At 34.3% G+C, this 15293-nt stretch overlaps 1 protein-coding gene across 1 annotated transcript; it reads left to right on the top strand.

Moving 5' to 3' along the window:
• The first annotated feature begins 7065 nt into the window (after positions 1 to 7065).
• Positions 7066 to 14688, top strand: LOC123549252 (uncharacterized). Its single transcript, XM_045337178.2, has 5 exons — positions 7066 to 7422; positions 10465 to 10603; positions 11781 to 11900; positions 12283 to 12438; positions 13541 to 14688. Exons 1-5 carry the CDS (start codon positions 7108 to 7110, stop codon positions 13882 to 13884), a joined length of 1074 nt encoding a protein of 357 aa, XP_045193113.1. The 5' UTR covers positions 7066 to 7107; the 3' UTR covers positions 13885 to 14688.
• Positions 14689 to 15293: the final 605 nt, after the last annotated feature.

The following is a 15293-nucleotide window of genomic DNA, read 5'->3' as shown; positions in this document are numbered from 1 at the left end:
TTCAAGTCGGGTTAGGCTAAAAGTACTAGTAAATGATCGGTGAAATAAATCAATTATTGGATGTTAGAGACCCTCCACGGAAACGCCTCGTCCCCAGTTTATGATACAGTCACTAACCTCACATATTTTCTCGTGAAGGGTCAGTGCCAAACCCAATTATGCATTAAAAAGTGTTCCCCGGTTTGTGCGCGCGTGTATGCGTATGTGTGTGTGAAAAAGATGCCCCATGCAAGATCCAGATCTTGTGCTGGAAGGTCAAGGTCACTCCTGTACGACAAATATTTTGATCGTATTCTTGACCGGTCTGTAACTTCTTTATATACTGAATGCTATTCAAATTGCTTAACACAGACATTCACTACAACAATGCGACACATTCCTTGCAAGGTCTTGACCCCTGGCTCAAAGATCAGGTTCACTCTTAGAGGTCGGTCTAAATTTTCTATTATCAAAGTGACATTACTCGCAGGACTCACACTTTTGTTTCCAAACATCACATAGCTGGAGCATCCGTATCTAATGGACACATTTCTAGTCCAAAGTTAGACTGAGATACATGCACTATTTCTTGGACAGATGCAAACTCCATCCAATGATTACGCCCGCCTACCCTAACCCCGCTTAAAGGGCGTCAGTCACTAGACTTGCCACTAAACTAATAAAAAAATTCTCGCAAAATGTAAGATTTTTGTGATTCTCTCTTATTTTATGTAATAGTGACAAATGCCAGTCAATTCAAGAAATTTTCTCACAGATCTAATTTCATTTTTTTTAATTGACTATATATCTTTTGATTTCAGCATAATTTCTAGTTTTACATTTTGTTTGATAGATAATGGAATATTCTAATTATTTGGACCAAAAAGGAAGTTTTAAAACAGCCGCTTTGTTGTTACTTCTGAATTCTTTTATTTCCTGTCTATCTTGGTTGCGCAACAAAGATGGATAAAGGGACTGAGTAATAATAATTTGACAAACTTTCATTTCTGAGGAATTTCGGCTGAATATATCTTTGTCAATAGCATAATACATTAGTTCTTATTTTCATTTTATTTTTTAGGCAAAGTATATGTTTACTTAATTCATACTACATGCTGAAATAACTTTATCTTGGTTCGGCAACCAGGTTAGGAAAATCAACCACAATGAATATCTGACCTATATTTTAATGATCAGTTGTTAAATTTACGAACAAATCCATTAGTTGTCCATGTTGACCAACTTTTATCAAGAAAACGGACATTTAGGATAAAATTCCTCAATGAACAATGATTTTACACTTTCATGTATTTTGAGCACTGTATGATGCCAAATAAAAAAAAACAGTATGACTTTCACAAGAAATTTTGTTTCTTTTAAAATATAAAATTACACAAAGATAAAACTACAATTATTTTACTACCTCATCCCATTTGTACCGAAGAAGTCAGTGTGTTTTTAGAAAACATTGAATAACATATATAACAATACAGAGACGTATATATCTTCTTAACCTCCAAATATCCTAAGTAAGGTCCAGAAAACAAGAAGACACCCCAACCCCCCATCTATATCAGCTTCAAAATTCTGAAAGCAATACCCCAAATCGGTATGCTACCCATAGGCTAACCATAGCCTTGTCAACTCGGTAACTTAGACCCTAGATTGAAATACATTGACCCAAGCTGACCTCAGCATTCTGCAAAAATAACAGAGATTTTCTGCTACGAACTGCTCTAAAGGAACGAAAATAAAACAATTTATACAATCTTCACAAAATTACTACTCTACTTTGATCGCACTTGTTCATTTCTCTTTTATTTGAATACATGTACCGAAATGCCAAAACAATTTATGTAGTTTACATTAGATATTATGAAAGTTGACTAGAAAAAAAAGTTATGTTCCGGTTGACAAAGATATTATATTCATGATAATCATTATGTTATAATATGTGACAGAGCATGAGATTTTGGGTCAAAATGCGATTTTGGTCAAAAATGGGTTTTTTGGCTAATCTGACATATTGACATATTCCGAGTAAAAATCTGCAATTTGACAAACAAATAAAATAACAAAGGCAACATGCAATTAATGAAATGTATTTCTTTCTCTCGCTTTCTTTCATTAGTATCAAACATTTTTTTGTTCTAAAAATCGTTTCCATAGCAACACTGTTGTTTAACCTCTTTTTAAATAGTCCCTTGATGAATATAGCAATAAATAACATCTAGAATGTGAATAACATACACAATTAACTTTTTCTAGTGTACAGAAATAGTATACAGACAATTGTTTTTATGTACGAAGTTTTATGACATTTTTTATCCTGGCTTTATTTGATATCAAGTTAGATAACATCCCAAAAACTAGGACATTATTATTATTGTTAAAGACACCTTATCTATTAAACAGTAAGAAAGACAATCAGACAAGAAGATATACTTATTAGACTGTTATTATCAACTGTGAGTTTGCTAAAATATCAGAAAACTTAGTTATACTTATCAGTGAATCATTACCATGGCAACAATGTGGTATTTTCCTACAAAAAGTAACATTTTTGTCAGTTTCTTTGTAATAATTTGAATATTTGAAGTGTTTTTCCCATATATTTACATCAAAAGCTTTCTGCTTTCTTATTGAAAAGTAAGAGACATCATTTCATGCAAGTTAATGTAATATTGTTTGAGAAATACACGATTGTCAGATACGCCTGTCTCAGTTACAACTCTTGCCATTTTAATGCAGATTTGTGTGGTAACATAGCGGTTTGCTGATGCAATTATTACATATAAAAATATATTCACTAACATAATACAGCTTAACAAATGTAATATATATAAACAAGAAAGATGTTTACATACCCAAAATAATTCAAAAGTCAAATTGACGTTATCATGGCAACAATGCACTATTTTCTTAAAATAATAGTATTTTTGAAAATTTTCCAGAAAGAATCAGAACTTTCACTTAGTATCTGTTCAGTATATATTTATTTTACACCAAAAACGGTCAATTATAATCATGTATAAAAAACAAACATCATTTCATGTAATATAATTTGTCTTTGATAACTACATATTTTCCTGATATGCCTGTCTAAATTACAGCTCTGCCATTTTAAGGCAGATTTGTGTTGTAACATGTTTTGTTGATGCAATGATTACAGAAAAAAAGGTATTTTCTTGCAGAGAATAATCTGGTTAGCAGAATATAAACAAGAAACATGCTGTCTACATAATCAAACAAATTTTAAGTCAAATTTATGTTACCATGGCAACTCACAATATTTTGCAACAAAAATTAGCTATTTCTGCTAATTTCATGTAAAAATATCTTTTTATACAATTATAAACATGGATTTACATGATTACAAGTAATTATTTAAATAAAATCTATTACATTTAGCCAGTAACAAATATTTTCTGCAATATTGGTAGTTTTCTGTTATGGCCATTTCTGGAAAAATCCTTCCTACATTTGCAAGGCAGTTTTGATTGTAAAAAATGTTTCCTCCAAAGGTTATATTTTAATGTCACACACATTGTACTTTTGAAACAACTAGGATTCATCCAACAGACTTATCCATGTCTTAGTATTTCATGCATGCAGTTTTGGAAAGTTTATAAAGTTAAATTCTGTATTGTTAGAACAATTAAAATTGAGCTTCTTAACTTCAACAAAACATACTTTTACCAAACATATCTCACAGTTTTTTCTTGAAACACAATTGCACTTTGAATCAGAATATTTCACCTTTTCAGGTCATGAGCCTGGGGCAGGAAACATTACCTTATTTGTGCAATATGGAGTTATATGCTCATATCAGTATTTTGTGACATGCAATAGGCATGAATTCAGCTGGATGATCAGTAGAACATATTGATTCCTTCTGTTTCATTCCCATTCACATATTCATAAAGTACTTTTCTTGAATTTCTTGCATCTCTGCAAAACAAAAATTCAACAACATAAGCACTTCACTTTAAGATATTAAAGTATAACCTTACAGAATATAAGACTGTAAAGCATCTTTTTAAGTAAGAGCGTCTTTTTGTTTAAGCTGAATGAAAGCAGGATTGATAAGTATATACTCATCCAAGAATATTACAGTTTTCAAGTAGAAGAAGTAGATTTTCAAGAATACATAAGCTAACTTAGATTCTGACATACTATAATAGACACACAATTCATGCTATCAAACTTAATGTAAACACAAATACTGTAAAAAATAATTTCCTTATGAAAATACATATATGATATATTTAATAATTATTTATCATTACTTATTCACTTCTTAATATACTATAATATTTGTTGAATGGGTCTATACTTACAATCATTTCTCTTAAAATAGAATGAAAAAAGTTGGATCATTTATGTTTATGTTATTTTAGGATGTCTTTATGTTTCTTAGAATAGCAATACAGTAACTGTAAAAATGTATGAAGAAAATTACAAACCCCCAAAAAATCCAGCTTGTGGTGTATAGACATTCCTGGAAAATCCCTTTACTGTATAAGGTCATTGCAATCAAGCCAAAAATTCCTCAGTGGTTGATCTGTAAAATGAAAAAATACTGAAAAAGGCTGAAATTTAAAATAAAAATGACCTAGGCAGTTAGCTCAGTACATTATATAAAGCACAAAGCTTCTATCAAAAGAGAAATAGGTTTGAATCCCTGACAAGACTTTCAATTTTACAAAATGGTTGTCAGTAACTTGCCAAGACTAGTACATAATGGTGAGGAATCCAGAAATCATGGCCAAGTGAACTGTATGCAAATTTACATCTACATCTACATGTTATTCCCGAGCAATCGTTCACGATTATGATTGGGAGGCGCGAGTCTAGAAAAACAGTGTGGTAGTTTACAATTGTGCAAAGTTAAAACAGTTAGGTTTAAAAGATACAGAACAGTATAAAGTGTGCTAAAAGAAGGATAAAAACAAGGGGAGACTGAGCTCTAGTATGTGAATATGTATGGGAAGAGCATTCCAGTATCTGATGGTGCCGGAGAAGAAAGAATTTGAGTGATACTGGGTGCGTGAATGGGGTATGAGAAAGTTTAGGTTTCTTATTGGTATCGGGTGGTTGTGGTCAACAAAGACAAGATTATACTGAATTTTATATAAAAAGATAAGAGAGTTTTGAACTTTACGATGCTCTAGAGATTCACTGGAGTTCTTGAATCACTGTGAAATCATTAATGTTCGTGGGGGACTAATTTTCGTGGATTTCGTGGTTGAGTCAATCCACGAAATTCAATCCCAACGAATACGTAAAATTCCCACTCATTTTATGTTCAGAAGTTGAAATCCACGAATTTTCGTCCCTACGAAATTGCCGTTTTGACCAAAACCACGAAATTTCATGCCCACGAAATTAAATGATTTCACAGCATTTTAGTTACGCTATCAGAAAAGTCATAGTTGACAGATCTAGTTGTATCGTACCATCGCTTATCTTCTCGCATCATAACATACAAATTAAACATTAACCTTTTTGGAATTAATTTTTAATCTTGCCGATCACCTTACAAGATCTCACCTAAGCTCAATAGGGAAAAAATCAACTCTAACACAGGTTCGAACCAGGCTGCTTACCCTGTCTTAAAGGTTCTGATCTGGCTTGAGCCCCTTTGACCAGGACATATACCCATGCTATACACTGAGGAGTAGGTACAGAAGATGAAGAAGTAGAAATAGTAGATGATGATGATTTTGACTTTTATTATTGCTGTTATCTTATGTATATGTCTTGTTCTCATTTACAGCTGGGTTTCAAGCTTGGTTTTAAAGGGGGTTAATCAGATTTTGGTCAAATAACGGATTTGTTCGAAACATAAACATTTGATCATTTACGCTTACTGCGTTATTCAAGCCAGGTTTTCACGTGATGGTATTTTTGAAATTTGGGTTTTCATATTCTGGCTGCCAAACCAAGATAAGACTATGTATGCCATTGTATATTTTTTTTTAAAAAAATCTTTGCCAAAAGAATAGTATACTGAATATAAAACCTATTGTATTATATTTGTTAAAGATTCATGCACTTAGCTGAAAATTTATTAGATAAGCAAGTTTGAAAAAATATTATTAACTCCCTATCATGGTTGGGCAACCAGTAAATGAATTCCGAAGCTAAAAATTGCCAAATTGTTGTAACTTTCCTATTTCTATCAAATGCAAATGTAAAGTCTAAATGTTAGACTGAAATGAAAAGAAATACCCAGATTTTAAAATAATTTCATATTCAGGAGAAGATGTGGAGGTGGAAGGGTTGGGGCAATAATTTATTAAAGTCAATAAAAGTACATTTTGTATCAGGGATGTAAGAATTTAATTATTATGGGTATTTTTGTTCCTTAAATATGTCTCTAACAGAATACACGAAAAGTGAAAAATGTCTTAAAATGTTGCTTAGGCCTAAATGTGACTGATCACATTTAAACGGATTAATATATTAAAAAAAATACTATTTATACATATAGGTTATTAGCTTTGTATCGAGAAATGTGCACGAGTTCTTCAGTGGAAATATTGCGCGACTTTAGGAGCGCAATATCCTTCCACTGAAGAACGAGTGCATATTTCCCGATGCAAAGGTAATAACCTTTTTATTACATACGCATCTGCATATATAAATATTATGCAAATATCACAAATTTGTTCAATAGCCTGAATAGGACTGACAATACTGAACTAAATAGAAAAATAGAAAAAAAATAGTGCAACAACACACGCACCCGATGTCAGTGTATGGAAAAATATTGACGTTTCCGGTACCAGCGTAACTTAACGAGAAATAGAAACGAGTATGTAATATAACAAATTATTTTAAGTAACAATAACATGTATAATATATCATGTGAGCTTTTTTTGCAAAAAGATGATATTTCAGTTAAGATTCACCTGTTCACTGAACAAAAACGAACAGTTAAATGACAAGGCCTAATTCATTCCTATATTTAGCGCACTATCATATATCATCGATCATAACTGAACGGTAATCGATATATTTTTAACCAATGAAATGACTTTACCTTGTGTCACTGCCAAGGGAAGTAATCAAATGCGACATACGCATAGGAAGTAAATATTTCATAACCACAAACAGACGAAAATGGCGTGCGAGAAGAGACCTTTTCTTTGCGGAATACTTACTTTAGGGACACTAGCCCTGTTCTTTCACGTGGTGGGGTTCGCGGCACCAGGATGGCTCATCATGAAGCTGTCATTATTGGAGGAAACCCGAGAGACCTCGGTGTTTCGGGCCCAGATAATTGACCACGGAGGGCTCGGACCTGTCACTACTCAGTCCCCGTTGGACATAATGAAAGACGTACGGAAGAAACGGAGCGAGGAAGAAGTTGAAGTTATTGAGGAAGAACTGATTGAAGAAAACAATGTTCTCGACCAGTGGATTACGGAGACAACGGTATGTACATTATATTTTATATAACCTTTGAATGATTTATTTCACCTGTTTACCTGTGTTGTTATGTACCGCAATACCTGTATCAGGTGACGGAAACCAGGGGCGGATCAGGTTTCGTATTTGTACTATCTGTGTATACGGCTGGACTCCCCTCACGGGTATAATAGCCGGGTTGCGCGTCACAACCAGATAAAAGTTTGTTTAAAAGCAGTGAAAGGAAGGCTTCAAAAATGAAGATAGTGAGAAGGAAGATAAAAGTGTGAAAATGTTAAGTAAGACGAAATATATACAAGTTAAAAGGGGTTAAAAACATCCGCTTTGTGAGTTCAGGGGCGGTAAGAGAGGACCGAGGGGTCAAGACATCGTTTGAACCCCTCAAGGTCAGGCTGGAGTACAGTTTGAGAAGGCAGGTGGTTCCACAACACGACAGTATAAGGGAAGAAGGAGTATTTGAAGTAATTTGCTTCAGTATGGACTTGACGGAAGGAGAGTCCGTGCATATGCTGGGACATTCTCACAGGCCTTTCCAAATAAGATGGAACTGGTACCGCAACTAAACCACATGATCTTGTAAAACATGGTCAGCCGGGCTAGATTACTGAGGGTTGTAATTTCTTTAAATTAATGATGGACGTAATTATTCAGTATTTTTAGGGTGGGCATGAAGTCGATCTGTCACCTTTTTCATATTTGTCAGGCATATATTATGTTTGACCTTAAGTTGAAATAATCAATTAAGCTAGTAGTTTTAGAAAGAAATAATTCTGCCCATTTGACTGGCAAACTTAGATCTATAGGACGTGGGCTCGTTTTACTTATTTTCATTAACAGATCATTGATAGGTCGATACTCACTTTTCTAAATTATTTCTGAAATATATGTCTTACAAATCATAAAGGGCATCCCACAATAATTGATGTCATTGTTTTAAAATGCACACCAATCAACAGTTATGTTTGAATTATGATCTGTTGATTAATAGGAGCATTGTGCCAAACCTGAAGTTAATTATTATCAGTATAAACGGGGCCCATGTATTTTCAATCATTCACCATTCACACATACTAAAGGGTCTGCTATGGCTCGCTGATGACTATATGGAACATTTATGGATGAGGATTGTGTGTTGCAGGCCTTCTAAAAAAAAAAAAAAGTTCTTAAAAGAAGCAAAACGGTTGAATGTCCAGATTATGCTTGGTTTATATATGTGCCTACATCATGACGTTCTTGGAAACCACCAGTTTTTGTCACCTGTGCCGGATTTAAACAGAATATACTCTTTTTAAATCCTTCTGATAAAAGGTTATCTTTAAACCCGGATGTTGTTAAGTAGGTAGACATTTTAGGGCCATATATAAAGCTTTTATACGAATGTTTTAAGTAATATTTAATTAGTTTACTACATGTACAATATCCATGATTTATGTGGAAAGAGAGTTAACACACTCCTCTTTATGAGTACCTTTTTCTTTCTTTCTTTCTTTCTTTCTTTCCTTTTTCTTTCTTTTTTGTTATTAGTGGTTCTTTTTGGAAGGGGAGAGGTTAACACCACACTGGTATTATTATAAGATCACATGGCAACTTTCCAGCGTTTATGATGGAGGAAGTTCCAAGGTGCCTCTCCGACCACTATTTCATTACGTGCAACGCACCTTGATAGAACCACCGACCTTCCATAAGGCAGCCGGATGGCTTCGATCATCACATGAAAGCATAGGTTTCGAACCCACAGCGCTGAGTGGTATGTGATTCAAAGTCAGAGACCGTAACCATTTCGCCATAGAGGACTCCTTTTTACTAAAAAGTTGTTAGAAAAATGTATATTTTGTGTATTGTAAATTTACTCGGTAGACGAAGATGATTTCGCACAAACGTTGTCTTAGATATGCACTCGATTTAAAGAATCAGTAGAAATATTCTATTTTTGACAACTATTCATCTGCATAACGCATTATATGACTGTGTATTGACGGGCGGCTGACTAATCAAAGTAGCCCCGGGACATGTGACGCATTTTATTTTAAAATTACATCTACAGTATAGGTAAAACTGTATGGTTTTGCATCATTTAATCGAAATGTACGTAGATATCACATGCTGTTAATTTACATAATGTCAGTCTTTCAGCGCGTGATGTTCTGAATAGTCAACCTTAAAGGTTTACTGTGTTATGTCGTGTTTAACAGAGGAATGAATATTTTATAACCCGGTAATTTTATAACCGTTTACGTACTTAAGGCGTAAAAAATTGTTTGTTTCCGGTATCTCGACCTACCCTAAATTTTTGGCCCGACCCTAAATGTTTTATGGCCTTGGAGAATATTTTTTTCACCTTTTTAACAAATAGTTGCGAAACTGCACTTTTTATGCTTTAAACAATATCAGTGATGTTATAAATCAACTTACTGATGCTTTAAATGCATAGTCCCCTTATTTGTATTCATTTCTTAAGCACAAAAATAATTTCCAAAAAGTCTTAATAAAAAAAAACTCCAAAAAATATTTTTTTCTGATATACCTACTCTAATTTTTTTAGCATGTTACCGGAAACAAAGGATTTTTTAGGCCTAAACTGAAGTCATATTTATCGAGTGTTCTTTGTTTTACGAGCCAAGTATAGGAAGATATCGGGACAGACAAAAACAAACAGACGAGTTCGTGTATTTTCAAGTGCATCAAGCCGTCTCTGTACCATGTGCGGAAGTCGCCATTTAATTCCCAAGATAATACAGCTAGTGATCCACCTCGCATGATGCATTCTCACCAGAAAGAAATTCTCGAACATAGTATAAATTGTAACTCTACAGTCCGAGCAATGCGAGTTCGGGATATCAACTCTAAATCCGCTTTGTCAAGGTTATATAATAAATTATGTATTCAAGGACGTAAATATCCATGTATTTGGTACAAAATAACAAAAGAGGTTTTGCGATGCAATCTAAGGGGAAGAACTGCTTAAGACTTGTCGTTAGTTCAATCTTTAATTTAAGTTTAAAGGAATGAATGCATTTTTAGTAACAGTGTCGAATTTTTTATTTTCAGATTAAAATTAAAACTTTCGAGGTGAGCACCCATTACGGACTCTGGTATTCTACGATGTGCATACATGAGAAGACACATGATGACAAACACAAAGACTCCAGCAGTAGTGACGATGATGATGATAAAAAACACAAAAAAGGTAAGATCCCACTATTCCTATATATACTAGAAGCTGCTGTTTTTTTAGCTGACATCTGATGTTTTGAAAAAAAAATGATGGGTTATTGTCATCACTTGATCGGTGTCGGCGTCGGCGTTGCCTGGTTAAGTTTTATGTTTAGGTCAGCTTTTCTCCTAAACTATCAAAGGTATTGCTTTGAAACTAGCAGCACTTGTTCACCATCAATAGCTGACCCTGTACAGCAAGAAACATAACTCCATCCTGCTTTTTGCAAGAATTATGGCCCCTTTTGGACCTAGAAAATATCAGATTTCTTGGTTAAGTTTTATGTTTAAGTCAACTTTTCTTCTAAACTATCAAAGCTATTGCTTTAAAATTTGCAACACTTGATCACCATCATAAGCTGACCATGTACAGCAGGAAACATAACTCTGTCCAGCTTTTTGCAAGAATTATGGCCGCTTTTGGACTTAGAAAATATCAGATTTATTGGTTAAGTTTTATGTTTAGGTAAACTTTTCTCCTAAACTATCAAAGTTATTGCTTTGAAACTTGCAACAGTTGTTTATCATCATAAGCTGACTCTGTACATCAAGAAACATAACTCAGTCCTGCTTTTTGCAAGAATTATGGCCCTTTTTGGACTAAAAAATCATGGGTAGGAAAAATTTTCTGTTATACAAAAAATTCAGATGAGCGTCAGCACCCGCAAGGCGGTGCTCTTTTGTTTTGTCTCTCTGTTTATCCTCCATATATTTCAGGAAATTATCATGTTATTGAGCGTTTTGCGGGTTACCATAGATTTTATTGTTTTCCAAACTTTGAACAATGTTATCTTGTCAAATAACGCCCGTTTTGATAATATTGGATTTTTTTTTTCAGTGTAAGTAGGCCTACCTAAGGATCAATTCTGTTCCGGGGTCAAGAAAGTCTTAACAGACTTTCAAGACGTTTAGCCGTATAGTGATACATTTTTACTCGGGGAGAAACATGAAAACTTCTACAAACGAATTAAGTTCAGACAGGAATAACTGGTGCGATGAGGTATATAGTGGTGTGGATAACAGAATGCTACATCACAATACCGGTGTCTCTGGGTTGAAACTGATTAGTAGTTAAAGTAAATTACTTTCAACCCAACATAATGTCATATCAAGAATATTCATATTGAAACGTGTATATTTCTTTGATGTAGGTCACTGCCACTGCAGGAAGATTTCCACCAAGTGTGCTCTGTACAACTCCTTTATCTACGAGGATCCAATTGACTACATCAACCCCGGACCCCCATCTAGCCGCGTGCTGAGTACCAAAAGTAAGTGCACTGTTTAATTCGTGTATTGCGTTGAATCAGTGACAGTATTTCTGTCCGGACAATAATGTGTATATGAAAATGAAACTTGACCATTGGTTTAAACTTACTTACATATGTTGTTTTTTTTTTCAAAAACATGGGTTAATTGTGACGTTGTGAATAGAATCAACAGTCTTAAATTAAGGGATTTTTAAAAAAGAGATTTTAAATACAAGTATTTGAGGTTTGTTTTACGTTTTTGGTCGTTTCTCAATGTCAGAGGCATGCTATATTCAGATACATGTTTTGTATGATATTTTACATCAAAATTTCAGTCTGTAAATGATCATTATCACGTCAGTTAAAAAAGGTCTTCCTTGATTGTACATTTCCTATACTTCAGACTTTGGGTACGCAAGTTTGACGGAACAGCGTGTAGAGAATTGCCTCGTCTTGGCTTTCATGGTCCTCGGTTTGATCTCTGCCATCGGAGGGTTCCGAAAGATCGAAGGGTGTAGATGTGCTGCCGTTATGTGCGTGCTCTTCATGCTTGCTGCAGGTATGAAACTTTAAATGATGGTTTTGGTATATTTGATTGATATATGTTTTACGTTTTGGATGGACGTCAAAGTGGACACATTCGTATAGTGTTGGTAGGTCAGAGTCATTAATGAGTGTGGCATTATGAAATGGAGTGTGTTTTTGACATTCATCGCGCACCACATGCTCGTACGTTGTTGTTATGTGTCTCGGACATTTTCCTGAGGCGAAAGTGGAAACAGGACAACTAGCTCCACCCACGTCTTGTCGGTGTTAGAAATTCTGAAGGGGAAGATTATATCTTCAATAAGATCTCTTTTGTCGGTGGGAATTAAATCTAACACAGACAAAACACTTCGGAATAAATTATGTTTGTCATTTTGTTGATTATCTTGTTTAATGTTTGAAGCATCTACATTTCTGCTGAGGCTTGATTATATATAGATATTTATTAATTACACAGATCAATATGCAACAAATCCATTAGTTAATTAGTATCAGCAGAACCTCTTCTCATATGATCAGTGGAAAATTCAGATTAAATCTAGATCTGCATATTTCATTGATATATACTCTACGTTTTCTGAGATACGGTTAGTGCGTTACATGCACTGGTTCAGAGTTGGATATTTACTATGCACTTCATTAAGCGCTAGATATGTTAAAATGTAGAACAGTTAAATTTCACCGGCGCTTTCATGATTTGTAACAGCGGATTAGATCTACTTCATTTGAAGATACAACCGCTTTATGTGCGAGTGCGTTCACGTATCAAAATATCGACCATCCGTATTCATGAAAAATCCTGAAAAGACCATTTGGCTAAATAAGACTAATTGTAGATTATTTTACTTATGTAAATTAAAATGTCTAACCGAAAGATATGTCATTCTTCCTCTGCAAAAGTTTAAAAAGCGCTACAACCCGTTTTAGAGATCCTTAACTGTTACTTAATTCATGCAAAGTTAGAAATTTGCTAATACAGAAAACTTTACGAACTGTCTGAACAATTGTTTAAACTTGGAATTTGAAATAAATTGGACACTCCCATGAATTTTATTTTCAGCCGAAAAAAGGTGTCTTTTTACCAGATCTGTAATCTATTTATTTTATAATTTCAGCACTGATCGCGATTATACCTGTTGCTAGACTGAGCCACTACAGTGTGTTTAAACACGGCCAGAGAATCCCAGTCAAGGTCCATGCACCGTATTCCGCCATTTCTACCGGAGTTGGGGCCATTTTCGCCCTAATTACCGCCCTTGTTGCCAGCATTGCTCTGATGAAGAAGTCACGTCAGCAGAAACCCGGTAAATGGTACCAGTTCAACAATGAACTAGAGTTACCAACCGAATCTACAGAAAAGAAACCCGCCCTCGTTTTCATTACTGATCCGCTTCCGGAGAAACCTGGACTGGACGACGCTCTCAAGGAAGAAGAGTCTGAAAAAGAAGCTATCGCGTAAATTATAAAAGAAACTTTATATCCGTAAAACATTCTCTGTGATTAACAAAAAAAAAAGAACAGTACATTATGCTGAAGTGAAACTCCAGGCTTTCGAAGATGCCCATCATCTAACTATATTTTAATGTCCGAAAATAGATGCCCTGTAACTAGTATTATTATTTTGTCGAACATTAAAACGGACCGTTGTTAATCTTCACACAGTATGTGGTTCTTGAATATAGCAGATGAAATTGGAAGTCTAAAAAGTATTCCTACAGTTTATAAGCAGATATACTTAATGATATGCTAAACAGCAATATTTTTTGCCTTATATGATACATGTATATAAAATATGTCTGACACCCTATAATTGTTCTTATCTTCAATTTATTGGAACTGTTTTCAGTTTTTGTGGTCAAATTATGGTTAACCAAGAACCTGGTTTCCTAAACATTGTATGCAGATCTTAACAAGAATCTCACCTGGTCAATATGAGAAAAATAGTATACCCAACACAAAAGGTTTCACGTGTAAGATAGAAAATTATCCACAATACATTCCTCTGAATTGGATATAATGAGATAGCAGTGGAACTTGTGTATATTTTCGCAAATATTTTAATTAGATAATGAATGAAAAAAAATTATTTTGAAAAAAAAACAAAACAAATTGTTATATTTTGAAATTCTCTAAAGATAATCAAAAAATAGATATAAAGTTCTGTTCTTGTTTTCAGAGTACATTTGTTGTTGATTTTCTTTTTATTCTCTATAATTTGTTGTGTACACTTTGTGTCCTTTTGTAATAAAAGTTTTCTTTGAAATGCCTTCGTTTTTCTCAAAATAAGAGACAGGATTATGGTTGAGTAATACTTCGAAATGGTGTCATTAGAAGGTTGTTCAAGAATTGTGTTTAAGGTCATTAGTTTCTCCTCGGCGATATATGACCATTTTGTGTCGATTCACCGTAAAACCCAACTCAGTTTCATTTTTGGCTAATTTTTCAGTCCGACGGGTATTTTCTCAGCGTTTGCTTAGTTCTTAGATTGTCAACTCCGGTAATATGTGAGCTTTTGGAACATGGCCGTACCATCACTATTCTAACATCATAACAATGCGATTTTACGATGTTAAATTCTTAAAAGTCCTGCTGCATTCATTGCTTAACAGGATCTGCAAAATAAAAAAAGTTTCTTGTTTACGGTGGGCAGTCGACGAAAGTCCCCCACCTGGAATGAATATGAGCAACTTATTTCAAGCCGAGCGCACGGTATGTGTAATATGCCCTCCTTGCCCAACCCTGCAGCAACCAGTGTAGGTCGGTTTCTGGAAACAGTAGTAACAGCACATAACACTACTTGGAATATCAGCCGCGACCGAACCCGGAAACGAGGAACTTTAGAAAAACATTGATGATCCTGTTTATTTC

This window comes from Mercenaria mercenaria, chromosome 6 (assembly GCF_021730395.1).
Source record: "Mercenaria mercenaria strain notata chromosome 6, MADL_Memer_1, whole genome shotgun sequence".
NCBI lineage: Eukaryota > Metazoa > Mollusca > Bivalvia > Venerida > Veneridae > Mercenaria > Mercenaria mercenaria.
Note: the sequence above shows the minus strand (reverse complement) of the source record. Positions and strands in the feature narration are given on the sequence as shown.